Source organism: Tinamus guttatus, unplaced genomic scaffold, assembly GCF_059628265.1.
Source record: "Tinamus guttatus ecotype Peru unplaced genomic scaffold, ASM5962826v1 Tinamus_guttatus_pri_ptg000941l, whole genome shotgun sequence".
Classification (NCBI taxonomy): Eukaryota; Metazoa; Chordata; class Aves; order Tinamiformes; family Tinamidae; genus Tinamus; species Tinamus guttatus.
Genome location: NW_028289475.1, coordinates 73845 through 87883, shown reverse-complemented (window position 1 = coordinate 87883; position 14039 = coordinate 73845). Strand labels below are relative to the sequence as shown.

At 39.5% G+C, this 14039-nt stretch overlaps 1 protein-coding gene across 2 annotated transcripts; it reads left to right on the top strand.

Annotated features, from left to right (window-relative positions):
- Window positions 1–1651: 1651 nt before the first annotated feature.
- LOC148591057 (nucleoporin SEH1) lies at window positions 1652–13655 on the top strand. Of its 2 annotated transcripts, none has more exons than XM_088538159.1 (9): window positions 1652–1772; window positions 3120–3170; window positions 4168–4314; window positions 5066–5277; window positions 6604–6702; window positions 7832–7972; window positions 8304–8461; window positions 9162–9312; window positions 12915–13655. In XM_088538159.1, the coding sequence occupies exons 1-9, from the start codon at window positions 1662–1664 to the stop codon at window positions 13102–13104; spliced, it is 1260 nt and encodes a 419-aa protein (XP_088394285.1). In that variant the 5' UTR covers window positions 1652–1661; the 3' UTR covers window positions 13105–13655. The 2 variants fall into 2 exon arrangements, with proteins under 2 accessions (XP_088394285.1, XP_088394286.1); XM_088538160.1 differs by lacking the exon at window positions 12915–13655 and adding an exon at window positions 11284–11334.
- Window positions 13656–14039: the final 384 nt, after the last annotated feature.

The window sequence follows — 14039 nt, the reverse complement described above, 5'->3', positions numbered from 1 at the left end:
TGAAAACTGTATCCCAACTACAAGGCAATGAGGCCCCCCTAACATCTTGATTTCTGCTTTGGAAGTGACAAAAACTAAAGTTAAATAGAAGTGTGGTTTGCTTTTATTTATCATCCTCCTCGTCATCTCATGGTTATTTATTATTGCCTCTAAGCCTACAAAGTGTGTTATCACTATTATTTGGGGTTTAGTGAATTGTTGATTTTTTTCTGGTTAACACCCACCGGCTATTAAAGTCACCTTCAGAGTAACCAGAAGATAATATGCTGGTCTACTGTTACAGATGAGACATTCCTTAAAAGCAATCTCGTGCTCAGTGACGCCAAGAGTGGAGGGCTCTAAGGAAATAGCAGCACTGCCCTTCCTAGGAGGCCGGTGAGCTGGCCTGGGAGCTGATCCTGTGCAGAGGGCAGGAAGGAGCCCGCGTTGGCCAGGGGCTCTCTGCAGGGCAGCAGCTCACGGGTGAACATCCAGCCCCCAGGAGTCTCCAGCTGCTTCAGGCAATATGTTTTGTGCGGCCCCCTGACTCCATTCTAAGCACAGCCGGTTTATTGCTTGTGGCCAGAACTGAGTCATTTGTGAACTTTTCCTTTTCAAAGAAAAAGTCTCTGTTTTGCTTCCTCTTCACAGTCTTTTCCATGATCCCAAACCCATCTTATCTCAGCAGGCCATGTGCTCTGTTGTGCCACAACATGCTAAGGGCTGACCTGGCAGTATTCATCAATAGATAATAAATCATAAAATACATCATTAGCCATAAAATCAAACCACAAGATAAATCATAAATAGAAAAGGAAATGCACTCTGCCCCAGAATGAATAATAAAGCGGTGTGTTAACTGTTTATTGGATTTGTACCACCCCAGTCCGTAAGTGCCTCAGGAGCGAGGCCAGGTGCAAGCAGAGCGCGGGATCCCGGCTGCGGAGGCGGCAAAGGGCGGCAGCAGCAACAGCCCAGCTCGCTTTGAAGGGGCTCGCACCACCACGAGGCCGTGACCGCCACCTACCGGGCCGCAACACTCACGTCTCGCTCATCGCGCTTCCCCCATTCTACTACAACTGCTCCCAATTGTTCTAAGTATTTTCTTTTTCACACAAAAGCAAAGTAAGAAATACTTCCCAGAGCCCACGCGTAATTTAAACTCAAAACCCAGGACCTCACGCGCCGAGTGGGCGGGGGAAGGCTGTCCACAGGCAGCGCGGCTGCCGCGTCCTGAGTCGCCAGGACAGTCACTGCGATTTCCCACGAAACGATCTCTCTGGTGCTGCCTGCAGAGACACGCTCGTCGCGTTTTCCTCGCACCTCTCCCACCGGGCCTGGTTTCACCGAGCCCCTGCCCGCCGCTCCGCTGCTCTCCATGACGCAGTCCCTGCTCCCATCCCACACCCGCACCGGGGCCGGCACCGCGGCCGCTCAGCGACACCGCGGGCGTGGGCGGGGCGCCCCAACGGCCGCGCGCAGGTCCCGCCCCTTCCCCCGCCCCGCCCGCGCGGGAGGAGCGAGCGCGCGTGCGCGGCCGGCGCGGAGGGCGCTGGGGCAGAGCGCGCGGCGGCGGCGGCCGTTACCCGCCCCGCCCCTCCTCTCCCCGCGCTCGCGTGAGGAGCGCGGCGGAGGCCCCGCGCGGAGGCCCCGGACGGGCCGGCCCGGGTCGGAGCGCGGCGATGTTCGTGGCGCGCAGCATCGCGGCGGATCACCGCGACCTCATCCACGATGTCTCCTTCGACTTCCACGGGCGGCGCATGGCGACCTGCTCCAGCGACCAGAGCGTCAAAGTGAGCGCGGGCCGCGGGGCGGGGCGGGGGCGGCCGCGTTGCGCCCGCAGCCGTTCCCGGGAGCCCGTGCAGGCCCGCGGGGCCCGCGCTGGCCGAGGCCCGAGCGCGCCGGCTGTGGAGCCTGGGTGGATTTACGCATAATGCCCCCTTTTTTTTTTTTTTTTTTTTTTTTTGTGTGTGTGTGTGTGTGTGGGCGCGCGCGTGTCCCATATTTTACGGATCTGGAAAATGATTGCAAAAACCTTGGTGCTTTTCGGTAAATAGCTGTGTCTAGTTACATGAGGCAGAGAAATAGGTAAACAGACCCCCCCTTCCCTCGCTCACACTTCAAAAAAGAAACCCCGTGCGAACAAATAAACCAGCAAGCAAGACAAACTTTGATCTCGATTAAGTGTGTAAAATCGAAGAGAATATACTTAAAAGATAGTATGCGATAAGTGAAATTTACAGGCAGTGTTGTTCAGTGGTATAAGAGAAAATTTGCAAAATTGTACAACTCTACAGGAATAGCAGTGTATCTGTTATTCACTATCTGTTTTAGGTCTCCTCTGCCCTAGATGGGTCCTGCAGAATAGGAATCAGGGAGAAATTATCGTGAAGTTGGCCTGGTGAATTGATTATAACCAGGGTTGCATTAGAGATCCGGAATGGCAGGGGAATATAATAGGTAATATTTTGACGTGGTTGTGTAGTGAATGAGTGAGAAGTAAAGAGTGACTCCCGAGGGCTTGGTGTCGTTTTTCCTTGACAAGATTCAAGAGTTCCTTCATGATCTCTGTAAACGTTGCAAAAAGAAGATTTTTGTAAAGTTGAGATAAATTTTTGAGAGAATGGTTATAATTCAGTTAGACGTAGTAGAAACAAGATCTGTTAACCCCCTGGGATCAGTTTCTTTTTCTTGCCATGCTCTGTCCATGGGAATTCCAGGAGCCACATAAGGGTTTTGGGACTCTCTGAGCATGTGCTGTGGTGAGGACCACGGAAGCACTATGGTAAAGTGGAGTGATTTTGACATGGCCATGGAATGTAAGATCAAAGTGACGTGATGGAAATGGTAATACTTTGTTTTCTGTAAATAATTTGTTGAAGAAAAAACAAAAAACAATACAACTCCTGGTGTAGTGGGTTTGCAGATGTCCGCCTCCTATGGATGCTCATCCTGGCCCTCTAGGAAAGGTATTCTTGAGACTGAGTGAAGTGCAGTTGTCTATCTAACCAGGAGGAAAATAATTTGTGGTCTGTTTTGGGGTTTGTTTGCTTGCTTTTAATGGCTCTGCTCTTTTTTTCTAATACTATCTAGTAAGCTCAATATGCAAGTTATGTGACTGTATTTTGATTTCTCCATAGGTCTGGGACAAAAGTGAAAATGGGGATTGGCATTGCACTGCCAGCTGGAAGGTTTGTATTGATAATTACATAGTTACACCATAACTTCTCTAATGGTTTGTCAAAATATGTTTAGCTCTTGTATAAATGCTTTTGTTTCTTGTAACTAATGTTCCAGTAAAGCGTTTCTCTGAAACATCTGTAACACCTCTCACTTAAAGCAGAGGTTGGATGCAGTTTTGTACTTAATTAGCTTGGCAGAATTTGTTATCAGTAAATGTACTGGTAACACGAGTATGGAAGGTGGAAAACAGTGTCTGTGTTTTTCATTGAATGCCTCCTTTTTACATATTCTAACCCTTACAAAAAGGGAAGAGACTGGTCTAGTAAATGTTTACAGTATTGGGCTGTCTGTATTTTTTCATAACATTTCTGAAGAAACATCATATGAAAACAAGTCTGTCACCTTAATTAGGACAACTGGGGCATTCAGTTTTTAAATTTTCATTTAATATCTATATAATAGGAATATATAAACACTAAACCTTACAAATGGAAATGCAAGTGAAGGTTTTGAGTTTTCTTTAGAAATGAAGCATTCATTTCACCGAGTGTGAAAGAGGAATTTGTTATGAAGAAGATGAGTAATGTTCTGCATATGCTTTGAAAAAATCCAGGGGAACTTAAAAAAAAAAATGGTAATGGCTGAAAAATGAGAATAATCCTTTAATTTTTGCATCAAGGCAAGATCTTACCTTGCAACCATTTGTTGGAACTTAGTGTTTAAAGCAGTAATAAATAAATAAATAAATACACTTATATATTACTTATATAAATAAAACAAGCCTTGAAATAGACTTACAGTAATTACCAATAGAAGTGAGACTTTGCAGTGCTTAGAGAAATAAACAAATTCAGCAGTTGCTATGTAACTTTGAGCTTTATGAAAGAGGAATAATCTTACAACTTTCTAGAATTTACTTTTTTTCAGCAGTAGAAAGGCTGATTGCTTGGAATTACGCAGTACATATATTTCCCTGGTCTAGGATGTTTTGGCTTTATCTTGCAGACGCATAGTGGCTCTGTGTGGCGTGTGACGTGGGCTCATCCAGAGTTTGGGCAGGTCCTGGCTTCTTGCTCTTTTGATAGAACTGCAGCTGTTTGGGAAGAAATAGTGGGAGAGTCAAACGATAAACTCCGTGGGCAGAGTCACTGGGTGAGACTTTGATGTATTAACTACAGTTTTCATATGTTTTCATATAAACATATTTTCTATTCCTTTATAATTAATTTGTTTATTATAATGGACTGAAGTTTTCAAATGTTTAATCTCTAGAATTAAGCAGAAGACTAAAGATAAAATTTTTTCGTAATACTGAGTTACTGGACACTTCTGTTTCTGCAACTTATTCCGTTTACAAAGGGAATTCTAGGTCTAAAGAGATTATTTTGCAGGTATTTTTGATGTATAGTAGTATATATCGCAGTCAGCATGTTCTTCTGTCTTTTAAATGTTGTTTACTTTAGGTTGTTAAAATACCTACTGTATACTGAAGTTTTATAAAATTAAAATACATAACTGTGAAAACTTAGGTACCATTGGCACCCATTGTGGGGTACAAGCTGGCATTCCTGTGCAGGAGGCAGTTGAGACTTCTGTTTTTCATCTCAAACTTGTACTAATTGACAAGAGAGGAGAGAATTTGGAAAAACAAGAGCTTATATTGTTTTGTTTTTCATCTTACCGAATGTCACAGGTGCCTTGATCTGTCACTTCTCATGTAAGTTAGTTCGTAAAGATCTTCCTTTAGTTTAGATGGAAGAGCTAGTATACGGAATGCATACGGTTAGGTGATCCTATAAAGCAGAGCTCTTACACTTCCATTAGCTTTCCTCATAATATGTTTTTTTTTTTTTTGATGGAAATTGCCAGCATTTCCTTCAACAATTTCCCTCTTCGTTTGCAGGTGAAGAGGACAACTCTAGTGGACAGTCGGACATCTGTTACAGATGTTAAGTTTGCTCCCAAGCATATGGGTCTTATGTTAGCAACTTGTTCAGCAGATGGAGTTGTAAGGATCTACGAAGCCCCAGATGTGATGAATCTCAGTCAGTGGTCCCTGCAGCATGAAATCTCATGCAAGCTCAGCTGCAGTTGCATTTCTTGGAATCCTTCAAGGTATATTATTAAGCCTATAGGTGCTGCTGTGTGAAGTTTTAAGCAGCAGATCTAAAGAGTTCTGAAATGCTATGGAGTGAAATCCCCAAAATGCTCAGAGGAACTTAAGTATGCATTAGGGCTGAGAAAAAGCTAGTGACAGTTCCTGTAATAAAGCCAATTTGACTGAACCAAAGACGCTTTTATAAGATTCTCCCATTCTGCTTGGCAAATACTCTCAGCTTAATTTTGATAAATAATAAGATACAGAATTACTGAATGCCTTTTATTCTACAAAGCTCACTTGAGATTTTCCTATTAGCAAGTGTTTATAAACACTGCTTTTTCTTTAATCCTGAAGAAAATTGTTGCTATTGATAATGATTTTGGCATGGTAATTCCTGCTTATAAGTGCGGAAAACTGCATAAAGTATTGTAGCATAAATTCCTTTCAGATTTGTGAATGGAAGAACATGTCCCTTCCAGTGCAATGAAGGGTACTGTGCTAGGCGCCCCGGGAGAGTTGCTCACAAAAGTGCAAAGCTTCTGTGCCTGGAGCTGTGCCCTCCGTGGTTTGCTTAGCTCTTCGGATGGGAAGTGTGTTGCTGGAGCAGTCCTTGCCCTGGAGAGTTTGTGTGGGCAGAGCTCCTGCTTTACCTGGCGTCCTGCAACTTCCCCCAGCAGCAACAGGAAAGGGGAGAAGTAATTAAATAATTCAGGGCTGAGCTGCTTTGGATCCTGTTCCCTTTGGAAATACTGATTTATTTATCTAATTATTTTCCCTGTGGAAGCACCAATCTGTATCCTGCTGCTACTTTTTTCTTTCTGTTATTTATTTTATTCATGTAGTTGTAGTCTCTGCTGAACGATCAAAATGCAGCATTTCTCTTTGATGTACTGGGTAATGTTAAAATGGATAACATTAGAATTCATGTATGTATACCCTGTAAATGTAATTTTTCTTCTGAAACCTGAATGAAAGTTTGCTAAATCAATAAGGAATAGTTGCAGATAGGATGCAGGCTCTGCTATGTAATATATAGGGAAATCTTGACTGCAGATGACTACGTAAATTAAATTCTGTTCTCTGGATTAATACATTATCGTGGTCTTAGACTGCCAAATAATGTTTCTTTAATTTGTCTGCATTTAGTTTAGTGTATGAGTTGAGCATTTAAGACAACAGAATTGAGATTGCACAGATAACTGAATGGCACTTATCAATATTTTAGTGAGGTCTTTTTTCTTTATAGATTTGTACGTGAAATCTTTCATTTTTTCAGTACTTTTTTGCTTACATTCTGTGAAATGATGTATAAATATAAAATACTTATTTTTCCCTTTTAGCTCTCGAGCTCATTCGCCAATGATAGCTGTAGGAAGTGATGACAACAGTCCAAATATATTGGCTAAAGTTCAAATTTATGAATATAACGAAAATACCAGGTATGCAAAACAATTAACTAGTATAACATTTGTACATTTTAGAATAGTTTTTAGCATGTGTCCTTTTATTTTATCTCCATCATTACATGTGGAGAAGAGTGGTAAATGACTTGCTCCTCAGCGTTGTTCCTGGAGAGTTTGTCGTGGTAAAAATGCCCGAAGTAATTGGTAGCTGATGTTCCTACACCACAAAATGGGAAAAGGGACGAGGGACATCAGCATGTACACTAGCGGAAATGGACGTTGTGTTTTTTTTTTTTTTCCCCTCAGTGTGTAAATGCCAATGTTTTTAGCAAGGTTTTAAAGTGGGAATTGTTGTTTTTCCTTCTTACAATATACAAATTTAAATTAGCACAAGGAACTAATAGGACTGTAATTGAAATTTGAGTTGCCCTGCTGTAGGCAGTGTTTTTTAAAGGCTGCCTTAAAGATACTCAAAAATGTAACCGTACAGTGTTAAAGAGAAAATGTTAGCAAGTTCTCCGAATTATTAACATGCTGTAGAACTTACATGGTTCAGATTGTAGAGTTAAGAATTCAGTAGGAAATGTGCCAAGAAACATATGCACAACGACTTCTAAGTTCATAATGGCAAAGAGCTTCTGTTTCACTTAGAACGACTACTGGGTGAATGGAGAAGAGATGTTTTGTAGATTTATGCTTTGCTACAGATGATGATTTATGTGCATCCACAGTAAAGAAAAGTTGGTGTAACTTACCTTGTTATACCAACGATGAGAATATAATGGAATGCATGTTTATCCTATAGCAAAGTAGGCAGATAGTGGTCTGCTTAAAAATTTGGAAAACTGGATAAGTTGTTATAAATTTCCTTTATTTCCCTTTTCCAGCTCGCAGAAATATGTTCTTTCTACCAGAAGCCTTACTCGTTTGTATGATTTAGCCCACTGTTAGTAGCTATTGTCATATATCTGATGCATTAAATTTCTAAAGAAATCTGTTTCTAATTGTTACTTACTTCTTTCAATTTAGTGTTAGGAAAGTGTTCTTATTTTTGCAAGTCTCATCGGTAATCCGTCTGTCCCTATTTCCTTATGGGTGGCTCATTTAAACTGCATCACTGGCAGCTTGCATGGCATTTAAGTTTAACTTATCTGCTTTTCTACAGAAAATATGCAAAAGCAGAATCTCTTATGACGGTCACAGATCCTGTACATGATATTGCATTTGCTCCAAATCTGGGAAGATCCTTTCACATCTTAGCTGTGGCAACCAAAGATGTGCGGATTTTCACGCTCAAACCTCTAAGGTGAGCTTTAAAAGAATAGAGTTCAGTATGATATGATGCATGCTATATAGTCTTTTAGAAGCAAGGGGAAAACAAATCTGGGAAGCAAGGAAAATACTTGTACCTATCTAAATCCTGTAATCTATGCAGAATTGTTTTTAGGAGCCTGATTTTTAAGATGACAAGACAAAAGAATAGTTTTGTCCAGATGTCTCTTTAACATTCCTAATGTAGTAATAATTATTGCATAAACTCCTTGAAGGAGGAATTTTTGTAGGGAGTCCTTTTGTTTGCATGTTCAAGACGGACCTTGGAACACTTGTGTGTAATACTGTCACTTCCTCTTGAACAGGAAAGAATTGACTTCTTCTGGAGGACTAACAAAATTTGAAATTCATATTGCGGCTCAGTTTGATAACCACAACTCCCAGGTGTGGCGAGTGAGCTGGAATATTACCGGCACAGTGCTCGCCTCCTCCGGTGACGATGGCTGCGTTCGGCTATGGAAGGGTAAGAACTCCAGAAGTCGTGCACTTGCAGTACGGTTAGCTCTGGGGTGTGCTAAAAATAGACTTAAGAAAGCTTAAATCATTATTGGAGTCTTAGGTTCTTTTTATTTCCTGAATAGTAGATTTAAAAATTCCTCTGCATTTTGAGAAGGAAATAATTTTTTTGTGCTTAAACACTTATTTTGTTGTGTGATTTAGCTGCTGTGAATAGTTGTTCTTGTAATAACTAATATACCTTTTTTTTTTCTCACTGGATTAAAATTGATAGAAAATTGTTTAAATTAAGACATGTATAGCTTTGCTGTCTTTGACTAATGCCAAAACCAAAAAATTTTTTACTCACCAGTAGCATTCATGCAAACTTTTTTTTTTTATTTTCTTGTTTAAAAATTTCAAAGCAGCAACAAAAATCAGTGGCATTTTTCATTAGCCATTTTCATTTGTTCTTGATTAGTGTTTTAATAAGGATAAAATTAATTCATTCTTGCTGTTGCACAGAACTGAGGTTTAAATAATAGGTAGGCAGAGGCTGTCAGGCAGCTAGAAGGCCAAATTTTCAACTATTTCAATTTATGTATGTATTTATATGTATTATATAAATATAATCCTGATTCACACTAGCTGTGACCATTGAAATACAATTGTTTTAAAAGCAGATCCTCGGGAAATTAACTTTTTGTCATTTGTATATGTGTTTTCAGCAAATTATATGGACAACTGGAAGTGCACTGGTATACTGAAAGGTAACGGCAGTCCAGTCAATGGTAGCTCTCAGCAGGGAGTTTTTAATGCCTCTCTAGGTTCGGCGAATACGAGCCTGCAAAACTCCCTAAATGGATCATCTGCTGGCAGGTAGGCTCATTAGTGCAGAAAGTGGATTTCAGAAAATACTGTTCTCTGAATCTTGTTAAGTCTTGGCTTAATAATCTTGCCTGTCATTTTAAGTGCGTTGTTATTTGTTGCTCTAGTGCTTATCCAGGCTATGCTGGATTTGCTCTAAGGTGGTGGATGTTATACTGGTGTTTAGAGGAAAAATAAGAAAGCAATAACCTACACTGAGTCATTTTGTTTAAATAAGTAATTCAAACAATTGCTTTTACTTTATTCCTTTCACATTATTTAGTTTTTTTGAAGTAGTTTCAAACAAGGGGAAACTTCATGCCACTGAATAATGCTACCCTCTGAGATAAATGTTTATAAGTTAAGTGTGAGCACCAGCCGCTATTTCCATTTTCGATTGGGCTGATTCAGCGAAAAGAAAGTGGGGAAGGATATTTCATAGTGTGTAGTTTAATAATTGCTTACTAGCCTTAGTTTATTTTACTTGCATTTTTGCAGGTGTAACATCAATGGAATAAAAGCTTTACTCTTTTTTTGTTAATCTTGTTCATTCATATGGAGTTCTTTTTGCAAACTTTTTTGTCTCAACTATGCTTTTCTTTTGTAATAGTTTGTGTTTAGTAGGTAATCTTAACTGCGTGAACAAAAATAAATCATTTGAATCATTTGTCCGCACTGAAATCTAGAAATACTCCCACTAAACTGTTAAAATTCACATTGTGCATGGAATGTGTGTAGTCACTCCACAGATATGTCTTGTACAAAGACTCGATGGGACCACATTCCAAGGCAGCAACTTCTGAGCAAGTTCTGTGACCATGGTTACTTTTCCTAATTCAATGCAATTGCCTCCATTTCCATATACAACTGCTGATGGGACTTCCAATTTAAAATATTATCTGTGGAGTACTGTGCCATTTTGCTTTTGGGGAGTCTGGGTACATCTGGTTTCTTTTTCCTTTGGCAATGACTCTTGAATGTCAGTTCTGGCTTCTAGCCCCCAAGCCCTGTTGAACAGGGAGAGACTCCCATTTTTCCTCATAAGATACATGGGAGCAGAAGAGGTCCCAGCAAGGTGGGGGTCCCAGCAAGAATGAAGGCCAAAACGTTATTAGTCTTTTTCCAGGAGGGGCTGCTTATGTTGCAGCAGCAGTGCTGAAACACAGTCCTGTCTTGGAAGTGTGATGTCCATAGCCCTCTGACTGTGCTTGCCTTGCTCTTATAGAGAGATAAAGACCATTTCACACCTCTCCATCTAAAACGGAGCTGCTGCCAACCAAGGAGACAGCCTTGCTCTAGTGGATGCTTACGTCCACTCCCCTACGTCAGTACTGGCCATTGTGAAACTGAAACTTGCTTTAATTTCCCATAGGCAAAAATTATTTTAGGCTCCAGCTATTATTCTGTATTTTGAAAGCTGTTGTTTTTATTGCTCTGCTCCAATGTAGAGTTCTTTTTTTTTTTTTTTTTTTTTTTTAGAGTTGTGTGTGGCTGTGGAATTTCAGAAAATATATATATATAATATATAAGTAATATATAATATTTTTTTGGTCTTAGGGTAGAACTTTGCTGTAGAAAGGATGCATTTTACTGCTTTTCTTTTGTAATCTCATTGGCTTGAATTGTGTAAACATTGCTGCTAACTTTTTTTTAACGAATTAACATTTTTAATGCAGATTTATGTACTGACACTTGTCCAACTTGGTATGATACATGGAATTTATTTTGTCTGTGGCTGTATATGTTATGTTTCAGTGTTCATCCATTTAAACACTTAAAACAGCAGAAGCATTGCTAGATTTCAGCCTTTCAAAAAGTTTTGTTAGATGCATTTTAACACATTAAACTGGTTTTAGGATGATTGACAATGTAGACTGGGGGGGAAAAGAGTCAGTGGTTCTGTGTTGTTGTGCTGATAATCATGTGTGTCTAGATCTGTGATACAATTTCCCTTCTCCATTTGTATTATGTCCTTTTTAACAGAAAGCAGAGCTGATACCAAGCTAACTGGAGTAACTTTGGTGTTTTGCTGCTTGTTGCATGCACACAGGAATGGAAAGCGAGCTCCTTTTTCCCCTCCCCAACGCCGTTTGACCTCTCCCAAGACACCAGCAGCCAGCTCACTACCAAACGCAATTCCAAAGGCCTTTCTAAAACACATTGTATACTTTTTTTTTGTACTAGCCAACACAGTTTGATACTGTTGGAATTTCTGGTAGAAAAATAACTAGAGAGGCTCCTGTGGAAAAAAAAATCCATCAAAACATTTTTTTTGGAAAGTTAAATTAAAATTAAATCAAAGCATTATTAGTTCATGAGTAAAAATGATTTTTTTTTTTTTGGTCCTTGATTGAGATGGGAGGAGGGAAGTGACCATTAAAATAGTTTTACTTGAAATTGTTTCTATAGCTGATTGTTTTATATTTCAAAGTGTTTAATATCTGATTAAGGTACCCAAACGTCACACCTCTGTAACTGCTCTGTAATATATGAAGCTGTAGTCTTAAAGGGATAAGAAAACAGTGTGCTTTGATAATTGTACAGATGGTAGCTTTTAATAGTTTGGTATTGCTTCATTTATAACTTAGTACAACTTCAAATAAATGTTTTGTAAGTACTGTCATATTTTTTTCATCCTAACTAAGAGTACTCTTTCTGATATGTATTTGTATATTCCTGTGAAAATGGTTCTATGGAGCAACTAAAATTCTGAGCACAATATCTTAAAAAATGCATGTGTTTGAGCCATACAAAAATTGAAAACTAAAATGCAGCTTGATGTGGGTTGTCCCATAAGTAGTCTCATAGTGTTATTTTCTGTAAGTCCACAGAACTGTAAACAAGACAGAGACACCTTTAAGTACCTAAAAACTATACTAAAAGGCACTAATATTACGGGTGAGATCTAATAAAAATGGCAGGAAAAAGATATGAAATGGCATAATTCCGAGCCGTGCATTTACCAGAAAAAAAAATTCTCTGAGGATTTTGCAGAAAAATGTGAATACATATAAAGACTGTATTTCATTGGAGGTAGTTATTCTCTGTAAATGTATATTATTAAATTTAAAGTATTGTAAAAACAAAATGATGTTTTTTATGTCTATTCTAGAAGTGCTGTGAACTTAATCTGAATTAGATGCATATGCAGAACATGTACTTGCATAATATTTAATGCAACTTTTGTTGCACCATTTGTTGCAAATGAAGCCTTACTAAAAACTCTGTTAACAGATCACAGGAATTCTGGGAGAGGGAAAGCAGGGTGCTAGTTGTGCTACAGAATCTCTTCAATTTCCAATTCTTGGGAAAATGTATGCCAGGATTATTTTTACAATATTCCTTTCTATGAACTCCAGTGGAAAAGACCGCACTTTTTTATTTAGAGGACAGCATCCAGATTTGTCTTGTTTTGAATTACAGCCTTGATTTCTGCTATTATGTTCTATTGGTTTTGGCATGGATATACTAAAGTATTTTATTTTATTTTTTTTCCAGCATGTCTTTTCTCCCCTTTGGTTCTCCTTGTATTTACTACCTTTCTCTTTTTTCTTCTTTTTTTTTTGTTTTGTTGTTTTTGTTTTGGTGTTTTGTTCCTGTCTTAACTGTTTCAGGTATTTCTTTCCCCCTCTGGATTCCCCACGGGCTGGATCAAGATGGTCCAGCCATGCCCAGCTCCTTCCTCCTCCTCCTCTGATAGAGCCCTCTTGCGATGCTGACCCTGCCAGCCTTCAGTATCCACACCCTCGCAGACGATGTGTGTCTCGGCCTCTTAACCTAGTACCTGAGAATGAAGGGGTTTAACATAACGTTACTTTAAGTATAAACTCTAGAAGGCCTTATTCTCATGTTTGCAAATACTTCCATTTCTGGCTGCTTTGGTTTCTTCTTCCCTACAGAAGATTTTTCAAAATTGGGGGCTTTATTGCATGTTTTGCAGAACAAACCACAATATTTGGAACATGTTATTTGTGCTTGTGCAGCAAAGGAACAATTTAATCTGTACTGCCTGACTATAGCAATACTACCAGTATTAAGCGTGAGCTACCTACGGAGTAGCTGACTTCAAAGTGCCTGTCATTGCTATTTTGATATCAGATTATTGTGGTCTTGATTTTTTTTTTCATATTGCTCTTGCAAGTGTGACACTTATTGTTAAAACTCAGTATATCCTCAAGAAGTTGCTCAGTAACTGAAGGGTGATATTGGATCAACTCATAAAAGAAACCATTCCTGTGTATACTGCAGCAAAAAATAACTTTGAGCCTTGGGTTGCTTTAAGAATTTTCCATCTTGCTGTACAGATATTTAAATTTTATAATTGTGATTGACTAATAAACTTATTTTAAAAGGTCTTTATTAATATGCTGGTTCTATATTAGGCTATTTTTTCATGACAGCTTCTTAATCAAGGAGCTCCTGGGATTCATATGTCCATTCTCAGAGCTTTGCTTTTGCAATGTCATGTGCCATGCTGAATGTTCATGCACATCGCATTTTTTCAGCCACGTGTTGCATTCTGGGGCTTTCCTCGCTGTGGAGGGTTTGCAGTGACTTGTTAGATTTCAAATAGAGTTGGTGCTTTCTTCAGTGATCGAATAATACATTTACAACACCTTGAAGAAACAGTACTGACTTTTTAAAGCCTTGTCTTTCACGTGTCAGCACAGGGAAAGGATTGCTCTGGATCAACACGTTGACATGAACTGCCGGCTTTGGCTTGAGACACAGGAAACAAA

Bases quoted from the DNA above. Each gene is read 5' to 3' on its own strand.
- LOC148591057 (XM_088538159.1), top strand. From the start codon at position 1,662: ATGTTCGTGGCGCGCAGCATCGCGGCGGATCACCGCGACCTCATCCAC. The intron at 3,171-4,167 runs GTTTGTATTGAT...TTTATCTTGCAG, and splicing joins ATTGCACTGCCAGCTGGAAG to ACGCATAGTGGCTCTGTGTG. The intron at 6,703-7,831 runs GTATGCAAAACA...GCTTTTCTACAG, and splicing joins GAATATAACGAAAATACCAG to AAAATATGCAAAAGCAGAAT.